This window comes from Eumetopias jubatus, unplaced genomic scaffold (genome assembly GCF_037043125.1).
Source record: "Eumetopias jubatus isolate StellerSeaLion01/CBP00866 unplaced genomic scaffold, mEumJub1_p1.0 scaffold_3, whole genome shotgun sequence".
NCBI lineage: Eukaryota > Metazoa > Chordata > Mammalia > Carnivora > Otariidae > Eumetopias > Eumetopias jubatus.
In genome coordinates, this window is record NW_028274809.1 from 132,995,059 (window position 1) to 133,009,435 (window position 14,377).

The 14,377-nt window shown below is 39.5% G+C and overlaps 1 protein-coding gene across 1 annotated transcript in view; it reads left to right on the plus strand.

Annotated features, from left to right (window-relative positions):
• Positions 1–11,226, plus strand: part of NEK5 (NIMA related kinase 5) — a 50,184-nt gene extending 38,958 nt beyond the window's left edge. The window contains exons 19-22 of the mRNA XM_088021809.1: positions 224–352; positions 1,398–1,535; positions 6,052–6,157; positions 10,959–11,226. Coding sequence (XP_087877935.1) covers positions 224–352; positions 1,398–1,535; positions 6,052–6,157; positions 10,959–11,226 — 641 coding nt within the window. The remainder of the gene's footprint in view (positions 1–223; positions 353–1,397; positions 1,536–6,051; positions 6,158–10,958) is intronic.
• The last annotated feature ends 3,151 nt before the right edge of the window (positions 11,227–14,377 follow it).

Sequence of the window (14,377 nt, forward strand, 5' to 3'; positions counted from 1 at the left end):
CCCAATATCAGCACACTGGGCTGTAGGTTTCAACATAGGAATTTGGGGGGAGGTTGGACACAAGCATTCAGTCCATAACCATCAATATTCGAATGAGGTGGTAATTTCTCTGTTTTTGAGGGTACCCACAGTTGGACTACTTCCAGATTTCCTAAGAACTGTTTGGTGCAATGAGATGCACTTTGACTGCTTGTAAATTAATGAGTTATTTTCTCATACCCAGAGTTGTTCATTCAAGATACTGGTGCCTCTGCAGAGAGCAGGAGACGGTGGGATGTGCCAGCTGCTCAGACTGTGCTAGAGATGATGACAGCAGGGGACATCACCTCCACCTGCACCACTGTGCCCAAGGGTGAGTCTACACTCATTTCGGTCTGCGTTGCCAGCTGGGGGAGACAAGGCCTCGGATGCAGCTGTGTTGCTGGCGCTCACCCTGACGCCATCGTTCTCTTTTCAGTACAATCCCTATATAACTTTCCAAGATAATGTTTTGGTATCTCCCTCACCTCCTGAGAAACTTGCCTGCTAAGTATCCTAGACAACTGACCACTCCAGGTATGAGAATATAAAAGAGGAAAGATCTAGAATCCCACTGTCCTTGTGGTTGAAGGAGATTCTCTAAAGAAGGGCTGTTGGCTTGACTTGCCTTCCATGCTAACCCAATCACTTCCTTGGAATTCCTTGGAGGGGTTGGTTTTTTCCATGAATAAAATCCGGATTAAGATAATAACTATCCCACAAGGTTTAGAGTTAGCAGGGCAAAAACGCATACAAAGTTGCTCTGTAAGCCAATGTGCTATTTTAAATGTTAAGAGTGTTAAGAATATGATGATATTTCCAACCCAAATTCCTCCGTTTACATTTGAGCTTCCGGCATAGTCTTTGCACAAGAGAAGTTCACAGCAACATCTGGGTGTTATTTTTACAGGTGGTGAGGATTTTTATTACTTATTTCCTATGTTTCTCTTGATAACATGGGGCTGGGGGAGAGCTAAAATGTATACCCATTTTATAAATTGAAATATGTAAGTATATCACTGCCATTTATAAGTGTGTGAAATGACTTACATTTATACCATTATGGAACACTGAAGTCCCCAAACTTGCAAGAAAGGGCTTGCAAACATAACAATTTAATCTACTGTAAGCCAATGAGACAATAAAACCAATTTAAAATAAGTAAGCAGAATAGAAAATTTAACACACTGAAGTGTTTACAAAGCAAGTCACTCTCATATCCATTAGCCATGTGACATAAGTCACTAAACCTTATCTCCGTTTTCTTGCTGGTTACACGAGGGGTGGGATTAGGTTACCTCCAAGGTTCTCACGTTTTGTGATTTTATAAGAAGTCAGACGAAGCATTTTTATTTTCAGTAACACAGTCTCCTCCTCAGGTGGCCAAGGGATGGTGACCGAAGGCATCCCAGAAAATAGGAGACGGTGGCAGCATGAAGTGCCAGGAGCTTTAATGAGCGCTTTGGCTGCAGCACGTCTAACAAGTAGCTCGTTTTCTGCCCACGAAGGCGAATTGGGTACGCAGTTTATTTTTAAGAACATAACCAGCCCCCTGAGGAATTTTGTCGGAGACTTGTAAATACAGAAAGGGGATAAAAATACCTTCAGCCTGGAGAGAGAGCTGGAAAGGGCTCAGCCTCTTCGGAAGCTGATTTGCTTTGTCCAAGCCTGTTCCAGATACCACTAACAAAAGCCTCGAGCTTCCCAGAAGAGTGGGGTAATTTTCTTTAATGGGATCAGTTGACAACTGATGAAAATAAGTAGGGCAAGTGGCTTTGTAGGAGGTAAGCAGGTACTACTTAGCTCTACCTGACGGTATATTTCTGACAGCTATTCAACAGACTCAAATTACTCTTCCATAGGCAATGCAAATACATCATCGTAGAGTTTCTTGGTTTTGGGGAGGGTTTTTGTTTTTGTTTTGTTTTGGTCTCTGACTTTTAGCAAGATGATGCTTGTGTTTACTTTATGGGAAGCCAGCCATCCTTTTCAAAAGTTTGAGGGAATTCACGTCCCAGGGGGAGTTTGTCTTTGGAAGGTGCAGGTGTGCACTGCTACAAGGAGGGTTGCCGTGGGCAGGCAGGTGGGGCAAAGGAGCATCTGTACAGGCACGCTTAGGGACCCGTGTTTCAGGAACGTGAGACTGAAGCGACAAGGAGGCAGAGATACAACCTGGGTGTAACGGAGGCTGGGAAGTACTTACAAAGCAAAGGTACAACACGAAAACATGTGCCACCCTGAGGATATTGTCAGAGAAATGCCTGACAATTGCCCAAGAGGGAGTCTGCCAGCTTGTGAAGCCTAAACTTCACAATCGTTGTGAAATCCTTGTGAAAGTTGCGTCTTCCAAGAATGTCCAGAAGAATGAATGTATCAGGCGGGGAGGACTTTCAGATACACAGGCCTGTGGCAGACACTAAGAAAACCGGTTGGAGCAGGAGAGGGGGCCAGAGTCCCTGAGCATACGAAGTCCTTTGAAATCCTTTGGTCTTATGACTTCTATCAGTTATCACACTGTTGCTTAAAAGTTAAGAGGAGAGAGAGGGAGAAAGGGAGAAACTGCTCTTGAGACTCTCTTTCCAGTACCTTCAAATTACAAAAAGCAGTGTATTGTCTTTACTCCTTTCCCTTCTGTCCTGGGATGAAAGCCCTTGTCCCTAAGGATGGGGCTGGAGGCGGTAAGGAGGGAGCTTTGGGCGGACCGTGCTTGGCCTGGAAGCCAAGGGCTGGGATCCCAGGCCAGGTTATCAAGACACTGAGGTGGGGACATACTTGGTGGCTATGATGTTTCTTGCATTTGTCCCTGTGGTTCTTGGAGAGAGTCATAGAAAATTCTTCATTTGGTCTGTCATGCCCGATTAATTCATTCATGAGCTTGCCGTATTTTTACATGGATGGCTTTACATTGGGCATATATGAGCAATTTATCTGTCAAGTGAGATTGGTAACAGGAATTTGCCTCCAACGATGCGTTCAAAGCAGAGTGCGGATGTTTTCTTTTACAACCTGCCAGGGTGCTGGCACCCCTCCCGCCCCAGCTGAACTCCGCTTCTAACTGTGGTTGGCCTTTTGACTTCCTGTCCCTGGTCATCTTTTCTTACTTTAGCTCTACCCTTTGCACCCTCGCTAGATAATCCTCCTAAAACGGACCAAATCTCTTTTCAGCTTAAAATCCTGCAAAAGATGCCCTCTTACCCTCAGGATAAAATCAGTCTCTGCAGACTCTTGAGCACCTTGAAGATTGGCATGGCCCATCGCAAAGCCAGGCTTGCTAGCATTTCTCCACCAGCAGATAGTCCTCCCTCGGCTTAGAATGCCTGCCTCCTTTTGCCAGGATAATTGCTCCTGCAAGGTTTCCCTCTGACAAGCCTCCTCCCATTTCTGTCACTGTGTATCATAGTGGGTGGTGAGGTGGTGAAGGGCAGGTACTCTTCTCTCCCTGCTTTTCCCTGTGCTACCCGATGGGGCTTTGTAAATGGGTCTGGAATGACGTCGATCCTTAAGTGTTCTTTTGCACGAATGAGTGGAAGACCCTGTAACTATATTAATATGCTTCTCTTTAATCCAAAAAATTCTAGGAAGTCCTCAAGTTTGTCTACTCTCTCCCTGCCTTTTCTGTTAGCTGCTTCTGACAATTTCATATTCAGTCTCACGCTCAAATTCATTCATGCTCCAATATTTGTTAAATGCGTGAAATAGTGACATTTTGTCACTATATTTATCATTTAAATTCATGTCATAAAAAGATGCGGTAGTGAGTTTATTTCAATTTTTAGTGATTGCTGTGAAAAACCTGGATCTCAGACTCTTGCCTGTGTCCCCACTGATGGGGAGCCTCTGTTTTAAACGATTAAGAAAGATCTGAGCATGTTTCCCTTGCATCCTCTAGGTTTGGCTTTGCTGCTTAATACCCCACAAGACACTGTAATTCTCTGATCATAAAAATAAGCTTTACTTTAATTTCTGATTCTCATTATCTTTCTTCCCCACTAGACTGTAGGCTTACGAGAGCTTTGTCTTGATTACCACCCTGTTTCGTCTCTCTCTCCCTAGTGCCTAGAACTTAGCAGGTGGCCATCGTCTTTATGAATGAACATAAAACCATAGCACGTTTTTAGGATTACTTTATGCAGAGGCATGTGATTACCAATATTCGTATTGCCATCAAGTTGGTAAGGGAAATTATAATGTGGAAAAATAATTCTTACGACTGTGTAGAGTCTTCTGAAGACTTCCTGTGTGTGAGTTTTAATAACTTTGATTGCAAGTATAATAGACACAGTTTATAAAGGCTTTCAAGGATTAGCTATGGTCATACATTTAAGCCTTATTCATATGTCCTTCATCACTGTTTAGCTTAAACTTCCAACTCCTTGAAAATAAATTGCTTTCATGCTTCGAGCCCTGCATTCCATTGAAAAGTGAAACTTTATCAACTACCTATTTAATTTATCCTAACTTTAAGTTTAAAATAGCAAGACTTTGTAAAATTCTTTTCAATGACTTTTACTAGTAAAAGCTACACTCTTGAGATAAGGACAAGTATTTTTTTTTTAACGTGTGCATAATTAATTCAGGTCAGTAATTTTGTTTACAGTTTAACCACTCCAAGGGGATCCTTGGTGGGAAGGTAACCTCCATTTTTCTTGTGTAAGTTTTCAGGCCACATAGTTGCCCTGGTAACATCATAGGTGCACATCCAGATAACAGCTGATTTACATTTCTATAGTTAGCTATTCATTCTTTCTTCTATCCTGTTAAACAAAAAAATAAAAGCCTCCTAAAATTGTCTTCCCAAAATAAGGAAACAAAAACTATGATTCCCACACCAAGTGGAATACTCAGGCTGCTATTAATTAGCCAGACTACCTCATCAATCAATTCATTTATTTTATAATGCATTGTAGGGAATAATATAGGCTATGATTTGGGATGACACATATTGATTAAAAATGGGTAAATATTTAAGTACAGCGTGGTAAAATTTCTACTTGTAGGTATGTGCATGAATAGTCAGTTTACCAAAAAACAAACAAAAAATAGCCACACTTTGTTTTTAATTGCATCTTTGGAGAAAAGTTCCTATTTCTAATCCCACTTGTTAGCAGCGGGTAGGGATTTTTTTTCCTGGAAACTAACGTGAAACACAGTTTAGCCCCCTAGGAACCAGATGGTTGCAGAGTGCATGTGGGCGAGGCAGATTCTGGTAGGTTACCAAAATGAGCATAGTCCTTCACTCTTCCCTGTATCCCTGCCCTTTGTGATATAACTTCGCAGCTCCTCCACCATTAAATGGCTTTTTCCCCCTCCCCTTGAATCTCAACTGGCCTTTGTGATTTGTGTGCGTGAGGAGGATGGAATTGAAGCAGTGGTGTGCCAAATCTGAGTATTTAAGGAGCTTTTGCTTTTTTTTTTTTTTTGAAACCTATCTCTCAGCTAGCTCCAGCTGGCCTGCTATGAGAGACCATGTGGACAACAGAGACAAGCCATCCCAAGAGAGGCCACAGTAGGCCAGCTAGCCTCCAGCTGGCCTGGCAAGTGACTGCACATGCATGACTGGGTCCAACCGAGACAGGAAGAGCCAGCCAGCTAAGCCCAGCCCAAACTGCCTAACGGCAGAATAGTGACCTCAATAAATGGTTACTGTTTTAAACCACTAAGCTATGTGGTGGTTTATTCCAAAAAAGCTAACTAATATAGACATGTGTAGCAAAATTCCCAAAGTGGGAGTCAAAAGTAGGCTAGACATAGACTATGTAGACATAGTTTTAAAGCCAACTTCAGAAGCCAGCATTATTAATTCTTTTGTGAACTCTTTTAGTTTTTGAGATTTTAAGAAAATCTGTCTCAACATCACACTTGACTGCAAGGTTGAAGTTATGTAGGAAAAAACCAGACATATTCTCTGTTTTAATGGAAACAATTCACAGGCTTTACCTTCATGGTTGATGTCCAGTACAGGATTTGGGGTATATACCCCTCATCATGTGTATAGGCTGGGAGGCTTTAATCTCTCTGTTATTTCTTTAACAGTGGGAACATTAGAACAATGGCTTCCTAAAGAAGATGAGGGGACTATGGAAATGGCCTCTGGCATTGAAGTAGATGAGGAACAACCAAGATCTGACGATGACGATACGTAAGTAGGTCCTGTCCAGATACCTGAATGGAGCACTGGTAGAGAGTTAAAAGGCTGTTGCTGAGATATGGACAATAGTCTTAGACCTAGCTGAGGAGACCAAGTTTTACTCACACAAGGTTTGTTTCTGGGCTCTCTGTTCTTTCCCAATGGCATTGTTTCCTATCTCTGCACGAGTGATATGCTGTCCTAAATTACTGTGTCTTTACCATATCTTTTGGTATCTGGTAGGGCTAGTCCCATACCTGCTTCTAGTCTCCGTATCTTTTTCTTCAAAATTATCTTAGCTGTTGTTCCCCTTTACTTACCACATACATCTTTGCATTTTCTTGTAAAGGGTCATGAAAAACTTTGTTAGGATTTTGAGAATGACATTACATTTGTTGATTAATTTATAGGATTTGACATCTTTATGATCCTAAATCTGAACATCCATGAACATAGTATAGCTCTGCATCTCTTTATGTTTTTTAAAATATCCTTCAGCATTTTTGTAATTTTATTCACAATAGAGGTACCACTTAACTTGGTTGTTCTTGCTATTGTCATTATTGATGGGGTTGTTTTTCTTTTACTGTGTTTCAACTTGGCGACTGCTAGCATATAGAACACTATTGATGTATCCTGTATCCTTACTGAACTCTTTTATTAGTTCTAAAATTTGGAGTCCTTTGAATTTTAAAAATTTTATAATTTACTTTTTAAATAGGTAATATACTCACATGGCTTCAAATTCGGAAGTTACACTCTTTTTATAGTTTTCTTGCTATCTCTCTACCTCAGCCACACAATTCCCCTTCCCAGAGTCAACCAGTCGAATATACCTCTTGTGCACACTTCTCCTGAGGAATTCCATTAAACTGTAAGCCAATATGTAGATCTTGTGTATGTGTGTATTCTTTTTCTTTTTTTATAGAAACAGTTTCATAGCGTACATGCTATCCTGCAGCTTCCTTTTATCACTTACCACTGTAGCCTGAATACCTATCATAATATACAAATAGTAGTATACATGCAGTATAAATTCCCAGGAAAGCCAAGTATTAGGTCAAAGAGTTTGTACGTTTGTAACTGGATATTGTCAAGTTGTCCTTCACAGAGGTTACACCTATGAACACTTCCATTGACGGAGTATGGAAGTGCCTGTCTCTTATTGTTTGCATATCCAAAATTGTTTTATTGTTTTAATTGTAATTTAGTTGGGTATACAATTTTGACAATGATTTTTCTCCTGATCTTTATTACTGTTGATGAGAAAACTGCTATCTAATTGTTTTCCCTCTAGAGATATGCTAACTTTCTCCCCAGCACATCCGTAATGTTCTTTTTATCTTTATTTTCTTATGTTTCACTGTTGTATGTATGTCTGGGTCTGGACTTCTTTTTTATCCTGCTTGGCTCACTTTCTTCTGAGAACCCATGACTGTCTTTAGTTCTGGAAAATTTTTACCCATACTTTTCCAAGTGTTGCTTTTCTTATTCTGTCCATTTTGGTCCTCCAAATAGATATGTTTTGGAGCTTCTCAATCTGTCCCCAATAACAACTAATTGTACTTTCATATTTTTTATTCATCGCTTTGTTCCATTCTAGGTGAATTCTTGAATACTATTTTCAAACCTATCTGGGTATCATCTATTAAGTTTTTAATTTAAATGATTATATATCTCCTGTCTAAGATTTATATTTGTTTGTTCATATTTTTATATGTTCTTGTTTCAGTGTTGCATAATTATTTCCACTAATTTGAAGACATTTTAAAATGGATGCTGTTCTTTAATTTACCTTTTTGAGCATACTTACTTTAAGAATGTTATCAAAATCCTCCATAAAAGTAATTCCATCTAGACTTAGTTTCTGGTCCAACTTAAAAAAAAATTTCTTTTTGCCTATCCTTCTCTTACCATTAGATTTATTCATGTGTTTTGGAATTTTAGTTTACAGGATCATTTTGTTTTAGAAGTTTCATGTTTTGTTTTTAAATTTTCTTCCTTCCCTTTCTGTCTCTGTGCACCTCCTGCATATCTATCAGATTTTGTTTTCTTCAGTGTGTTCCCCTCCATTCTTGCTAGCTGGAGCCACTGAGGAGTTACACTTCAGTGCAAGGGTGATCTAGAAAAAAAATCTCAGTAATATGGCTTGTCTGTTTTGGCCCAATCTCTAGGAGAAGAATTTTTCCTGAGAAATTTATAACCATAGATTTGCCTTTACTTGGGTTTAGAATTTACAACACTTGGATGGTCTGGAAACATGTATATTGATAAATCAACATTAAAATTGATAGTAAGAAATCATAATACTCTGGGATCTCTAGAAGACATAAATATGAAATATCCTGGAGGGATATAACCTCAGTCCAGGCTACACTGCATTTTCTCACTAAGGCACTGCTGAACATGAGTTTGCAACTAAAAATAGAATCCACTATGAGAGATAGCAAGCACAACAAATAGCTGAATTAGACCATAAAGAACTTCAGGTAATACAATTATCCTATGAATATTTAATATTTATATAATAATTTAAATTGTACATTTAAAATTAATTAATCAAAGTAAGGAATGGAAACATAAGAAAAAACTAGATCTATCAGAAAGGAGCAGGAAGATCTGGTAATTAACCAAATAAAACTTAAAAAAGTGAAAAAAATCTACTAATAGAAATCAAATGACAGTTTAAAAACAGAATAGGTACGGTTATTGAGGGAATTAATAACTGCAAGTAGACCTGAAGTAAAAAATGATATTAAATGTGAAAGAGGAGTTAAGAGTCATGAAGGTCCAACATACATCTACAAGGAGTTCCAGAAGAAGAGAATGGGAGAAAAGCAATATTCAAAGCAATTATAGCTGTGAACTTTTTATAATCATTGAAAGCCATAAATTGTGGCATCTGGGAAGTAAAACAATAACCAAGTAGGAACGATGACAATAAATTCACACCTAGACACATCATACTCTAAACTACAGAGGAACGAAGACAAAGGGATGATCTCATGTAAGCACATACCTCAAGAATGATAGCTTAACAAATTGGGAGCTCTAATTGCTGGTCCACCCCAAATTTATGATCTCCAATTTTAGTGAGGTCCTCTGTGGTATCTGGCAATCCTATGCCTGGTTTGCTTCCTTCCAAACCCTCCACCCTGCATGCTCACCCCCATCCACCTCACTCTTGTCATGTGACCATGCCTCCTTCACAGAGATACTATGTGGTTTGTAAGTGGAATGGGTTTGTCTAGTTCCATAACTTCTCTCTATCCTCATGAGTCCTCATTGCCTTCTCTTTCCCTGTCTTCCTTCTCAGACAAAAAACCGTCTCCCTTTCTGCTGAAAGCACATCCTGGTGCAGGTACTCTGCATCCCAGCCTTTCTCAGAGAATGTGTTCCTATTACTGTCCTTCTCCTATATTTTTAACGTCTCTCTATTAGCTACTTTCTCTCAGCATATACACATGCCGAAATCTGTCCCTTCTTGAGAAACACCAAAAAATCATTGCCCTCATCTTCTCAAGTTAACATTGTCCTTTCAGATCCAGGCTCCCCTCAAAGGAGTTTAAGCTCCTTGTCACTGCTAGCTTACTTCCTACTGCTTTCTTGATCTCCTGTATGATGGTTCCTGTCACATAGCATGCTGAAATGTTCTTGCAAAGGTCATCTTTTACCTTGAAATTGCCAGGTTCAATTGTCATTTCTGTCTTCCTCTCATTTGGCTGCTCCCTATCTGGAAATTCTCTGCCTCCTTGGCATCCATGATGAACACTTTCTTGGCTCTTACCAGATCTTCCTCAGCCTCTTTACCTGCCATGTAAATATTAGGGATCATTGAGATGGTTTTCCTGGTCTCCTGCCTTCTTCCCTTCTAAGAATATCCATGTTGAGGTCTTAGATAAAATTAGATACAATTTCAATTCCTAGTCCTACTAATCAGTATCTGTGAGACCTTGGGCAAGTTTTATTAACCTCTCTGAGCCTCAGCTTCTTTATAAATTGATGGTGAGAATGTCTACCTCAGAGTGTTGTATTAGATGAAATATAGTTATGTGTAAAGTGCTTCAGGGCACTCACTGGTGTATGATAAGGGCTCACTTTTTGGCGGCTGTTTTATTCTTTTTTTCCTCTTCTCTCTTCCTCTCCTTTTAAGAATAGATGGGTATTAATAAATATCATAAAGGTTGTTGAACACAGGTCCAAGTAAACAGAATACTGATTATCCCAATAATGGCTTTTATTTTATTTTTTTAAAGATTTTATTTATTTATCTGAGAGAGAATGAGAGAGAGAACACAAGAGGAGAGAGGGTCAGAGGGAGAAGCAGACTCCCTGCTGAGCAGGGAGCCCAATGTGGGACTCGATCCTGGGACTCCAGGATCATGACCCGAGCTGAAGGCAGTTGCTTAACCAACTGAGCCACCCAGGCATCCCAGTGGCTTTTTTTTTTTTTTAAGATTTTATTTATTTATTTGAGAGAGAGAGAATGAGAGATAGAGAGCACAAGAGGGAAGAAGGTCAGAGGGAGAAGCAGACTCCCTGCTGAGCAGGGAGCCTGATGTGGGACTCAATCCCGGGACCCCAGGATCATGACCTGAGCCGAAGGCAGTCGCTTAACCAACTGAGCCACCCAGGCGCCCCCAATGGCTTTTTTTTTAAATCAGTCTGGAAAGCCAGGCTGATATAATAAATAATTCATTACCTGGGTGAAAATGCAACTATTAAATTGCTTAAGTGAGAAGGGAAACTACCTTTCCTATCTATTTTTCATTGTTTTGATATCATAAAGTTAATTTTTACCTCTTATTTCCAGGAATTTTGAAGAATCTGAAGATGATTTGAGAAACGAAGTAGTAGAATCCCTGGAAAAACTTCCTACTTCCAAAGAGGAAGAAAAAAAAGAAGAGGCTCCTGGTTTCACTAAGGGTGCTGAAAAGTTCGGAGGAGAGGGGATAGGCACCCAGAAATATGCAGAATCAAATGAAGGTTTAGAGAATATTTCTACTCGAGCTAATGACAAAGTATGCATTGCTGATGAAAACCGAGAAACATCAACAACCCATCAAAATATACAAGTGTGATTATTGTACTTTTTCATAAGTGGTAAGTCAGTATCTATTAACTGTAGTATCTGGACACAAGTCATAAACATTCATTTTGTAAGAGTTTTCTAGCAATCCCAGGGATTTATTAATTTTTATACCTGTTTAGACCTTGAGACTGACCAATTTGAGTGTAGAAATTAATATTTTACTTTAAAAATTTTTTTAAAGATTTATTTATTTGAGAGAGTGAGAATGAGAGAGAGAGAGCACATGAGAGGGGGGAGGGTCAGAGGGAGAAGCAGACTCCCCGCTGAGCAGGGAGCCCGATGCGGGACTCGATCCCGGGACTCCGGGATCATGACCTGAGCCGAAGGCAGTCGCTTAACTAACTGAGCCACCCAGGTGCCCTACTTTAAAATTTCTATCAAGAAATCTTTTGGACAATATATGTGATAGGCAGACAGAGTAATGTGTCTCTCTTCCTGCCACCCTCCCCCTGCAATACACCCAACAATGTGAATATATTGTTACATGGCGAAGGGGAATTAAGGTTGCAGGTGAAATTAAGGCTGCTAATCAGCTGACCTTCAAATAGGGGAAGGTTTTTTTGATTATACAGGTGGACCCAATGTAATCATAGGGCTGTTTAACAGTGGAAGAGAGAGGCAGAAGAGAGAACCAGAAGATGTCAGCGTGAGAGGGGCTCAGCCTGGTGCTACTGGCTTTGAAGACAGAGGAAGGGGCCACAAGCCAAGGAATGCAGGCAGCTTCTAGAAGCTGGGAAAGGCCAGACAATGGACTTCCCCAGAAGCCTGCAGAAGGAACACAGTCCTGCTGACATAGTGATTTTAGCTTTAGACTTCTGACCTACAGAACTGTAAGATAATAAATGTGTGTTGTTTTAACTAAGTTTGATAATTTGTTAAGACAAGGATGGAAAACTAATTCATTTAGAGTAATGAATCTACCATTTTAGAAAACCGTGACTTTGAAATTTCCTCTATTGAATACACTTTTTTGAAGCAGATGTTGACACTTAAGGGAGTAGGTTAACTGAGCAGAGAGGATCAAGGCATGTCATGTTAATTATGCACCAAGTAATCATTTTACTATGTTTTATTAATTCCTAATAGCTTCAAATGTGTAGATTATAAACTTCTTAAAGGCAGGGACACTACTGGTCCTTGTATTTTATGCTGGTCTTTTTACATATGGTGCTTGGCAGAGTGCCACAATTAAACAGTCTCAGTATTGAAACTGTGCCTAGAGTTTACCAGATATTTTATTGTGTTGTTGCTGTGAAGGATGGAGTGGTTACATTTCTAAGTGGTAGAATTCTGCCTAAGATATATGCTCTGTAATAAAAATACAACTAAAATTGCACATCCATCCATTGCTGAGCCAAGAAAACAAAGATGAGGAAGGGTTGGTCAGATTATTTCGAAGGTCTGCTTAGTGTTTACATTTGGGATATAATTTTATTAAATGTGGGGAAATGATCAGGGATGCATCCCACATGATTTGTCTTTTATGCCTGTATTTTCCTCGTAATGTTGGAAGTACCGTTCTTTCAACTTGGTGTATTGGGTTATAATCTACTCTTTTCGGGAGAGTGTTCAGCATGGTCACATCATGAGGCTGAGAATATTTAAAAATTTCTCACCACTGTGTTAATGTCAACCTTCGTAACACATGACCCTGAGAGATTAGAGCATCATTAATTTTAGGAGTCTTTTAGTGGTCAATGTATACATGTTTACTTTCAGAACATTATGTGGTTCAGACGTACTAAATCTGTTGGTGTGCTAAACAAATATTAAGCAGTATTTGAATGCATGGAAAATGAAACATGGTTCCTGAAAATCCCAAAGATCCAAAGACCATTCAGTTATATGCGGGGGGTGGGGTGGGTGGTGGAGTGGAGAATTAATGTTTAAGGACAATGCTTAAGGTCATTGAGTCTGCTCCAATGACCAGATGCTTGGCTAAAGTCTCTAGCTAACATTCATTCTAAGATTGAGTTCTTTGCTGTAAAGTAGGAAGTATTCATTGTGATGAGTACACATATCTGCAAGGTTTTTCAACCAACTTCAGCCCCCTAATTTACCTTACCCATCTTATGTACACCATTACATAAATCATGTTCTTGAGGCACAATTGATTACTTTATTCTGGGTTTAGGTTTAGCTGCATATGTCAAGTTGAAGCTATTGATCAGACTTGCATGTGTTTTTAGAATAAATTTTATTAAAAATTATGCATCTTGGTAACTATGTACCATAGCTACCAAACTGATCATTCTTTAAACGGTGTATCAACTCTTAACTTCCCTTCTAAGTCTTGTAACACGTATAGTCGTAGAAGTGAGCATGAAGCACTCAAGTATTAGAACTGATGCCTCTTTAAAGCCAAGGGTGGCCTTAGAATTAGGGTGGGGACAGAGGAGAAAGAATCAGCTGAGGAACAGTGGGAGAGGTAGGTAAAATTACAAGGGCATAAATTGATTCTAGTAATTTGCATAACTTCTTGTGGATAACTTTTTTTTGTTGTACCCAAATCTGTTGAAAGATTTAGCAGACACTCTATTGTATTATAGTCCTGGAGTCCAGGTACATTTACATAATTAAACACAAGTATTCTGAAACATTCATAATTACACTGACCACTCATAATTTTGTCTATGACTTTGTAAAAACCCCTGAAAATTATTAAAATAAAGTGTATGAAGCTCTGCAGTGTCTTGTAGGTCTGAAATATTCGTTAAAAGAAATATGTCTATTAAACCTGGCAACCTATTTTTCTTGGGTAGCAGAGGCAAGACGATTTTGTTTTACCTTTGAATTCTTTCCCTCCCTCCGAGCTTCCTTCCTTCTTTTTCTTTTTCTTTCTCTCTCTCCCTCCCTCTCTCCCTCCCTCCTTTTCCCCTTCTTTCCTTTCTTCCTTCCTTCCTTCCTCTTTTTTCTTTCCTTCCCTTTTTCTTTCTTTTTCCTTCCCTCCCTCCCCCTCCCTCCCCCCTCCCTCCCTCCCTTTCTCCCTAGCATGTGGAGCTTAGAAATCTAGAAATATTAGTAGTAGGTAATAATTCAGCATTGGGAGACTGCATGGGGGTGCAAATGTACCATATGGGGGAAAGTATCCACAATAATGAACATCACTTTATACCACAGATACAAACACATTTTGTATC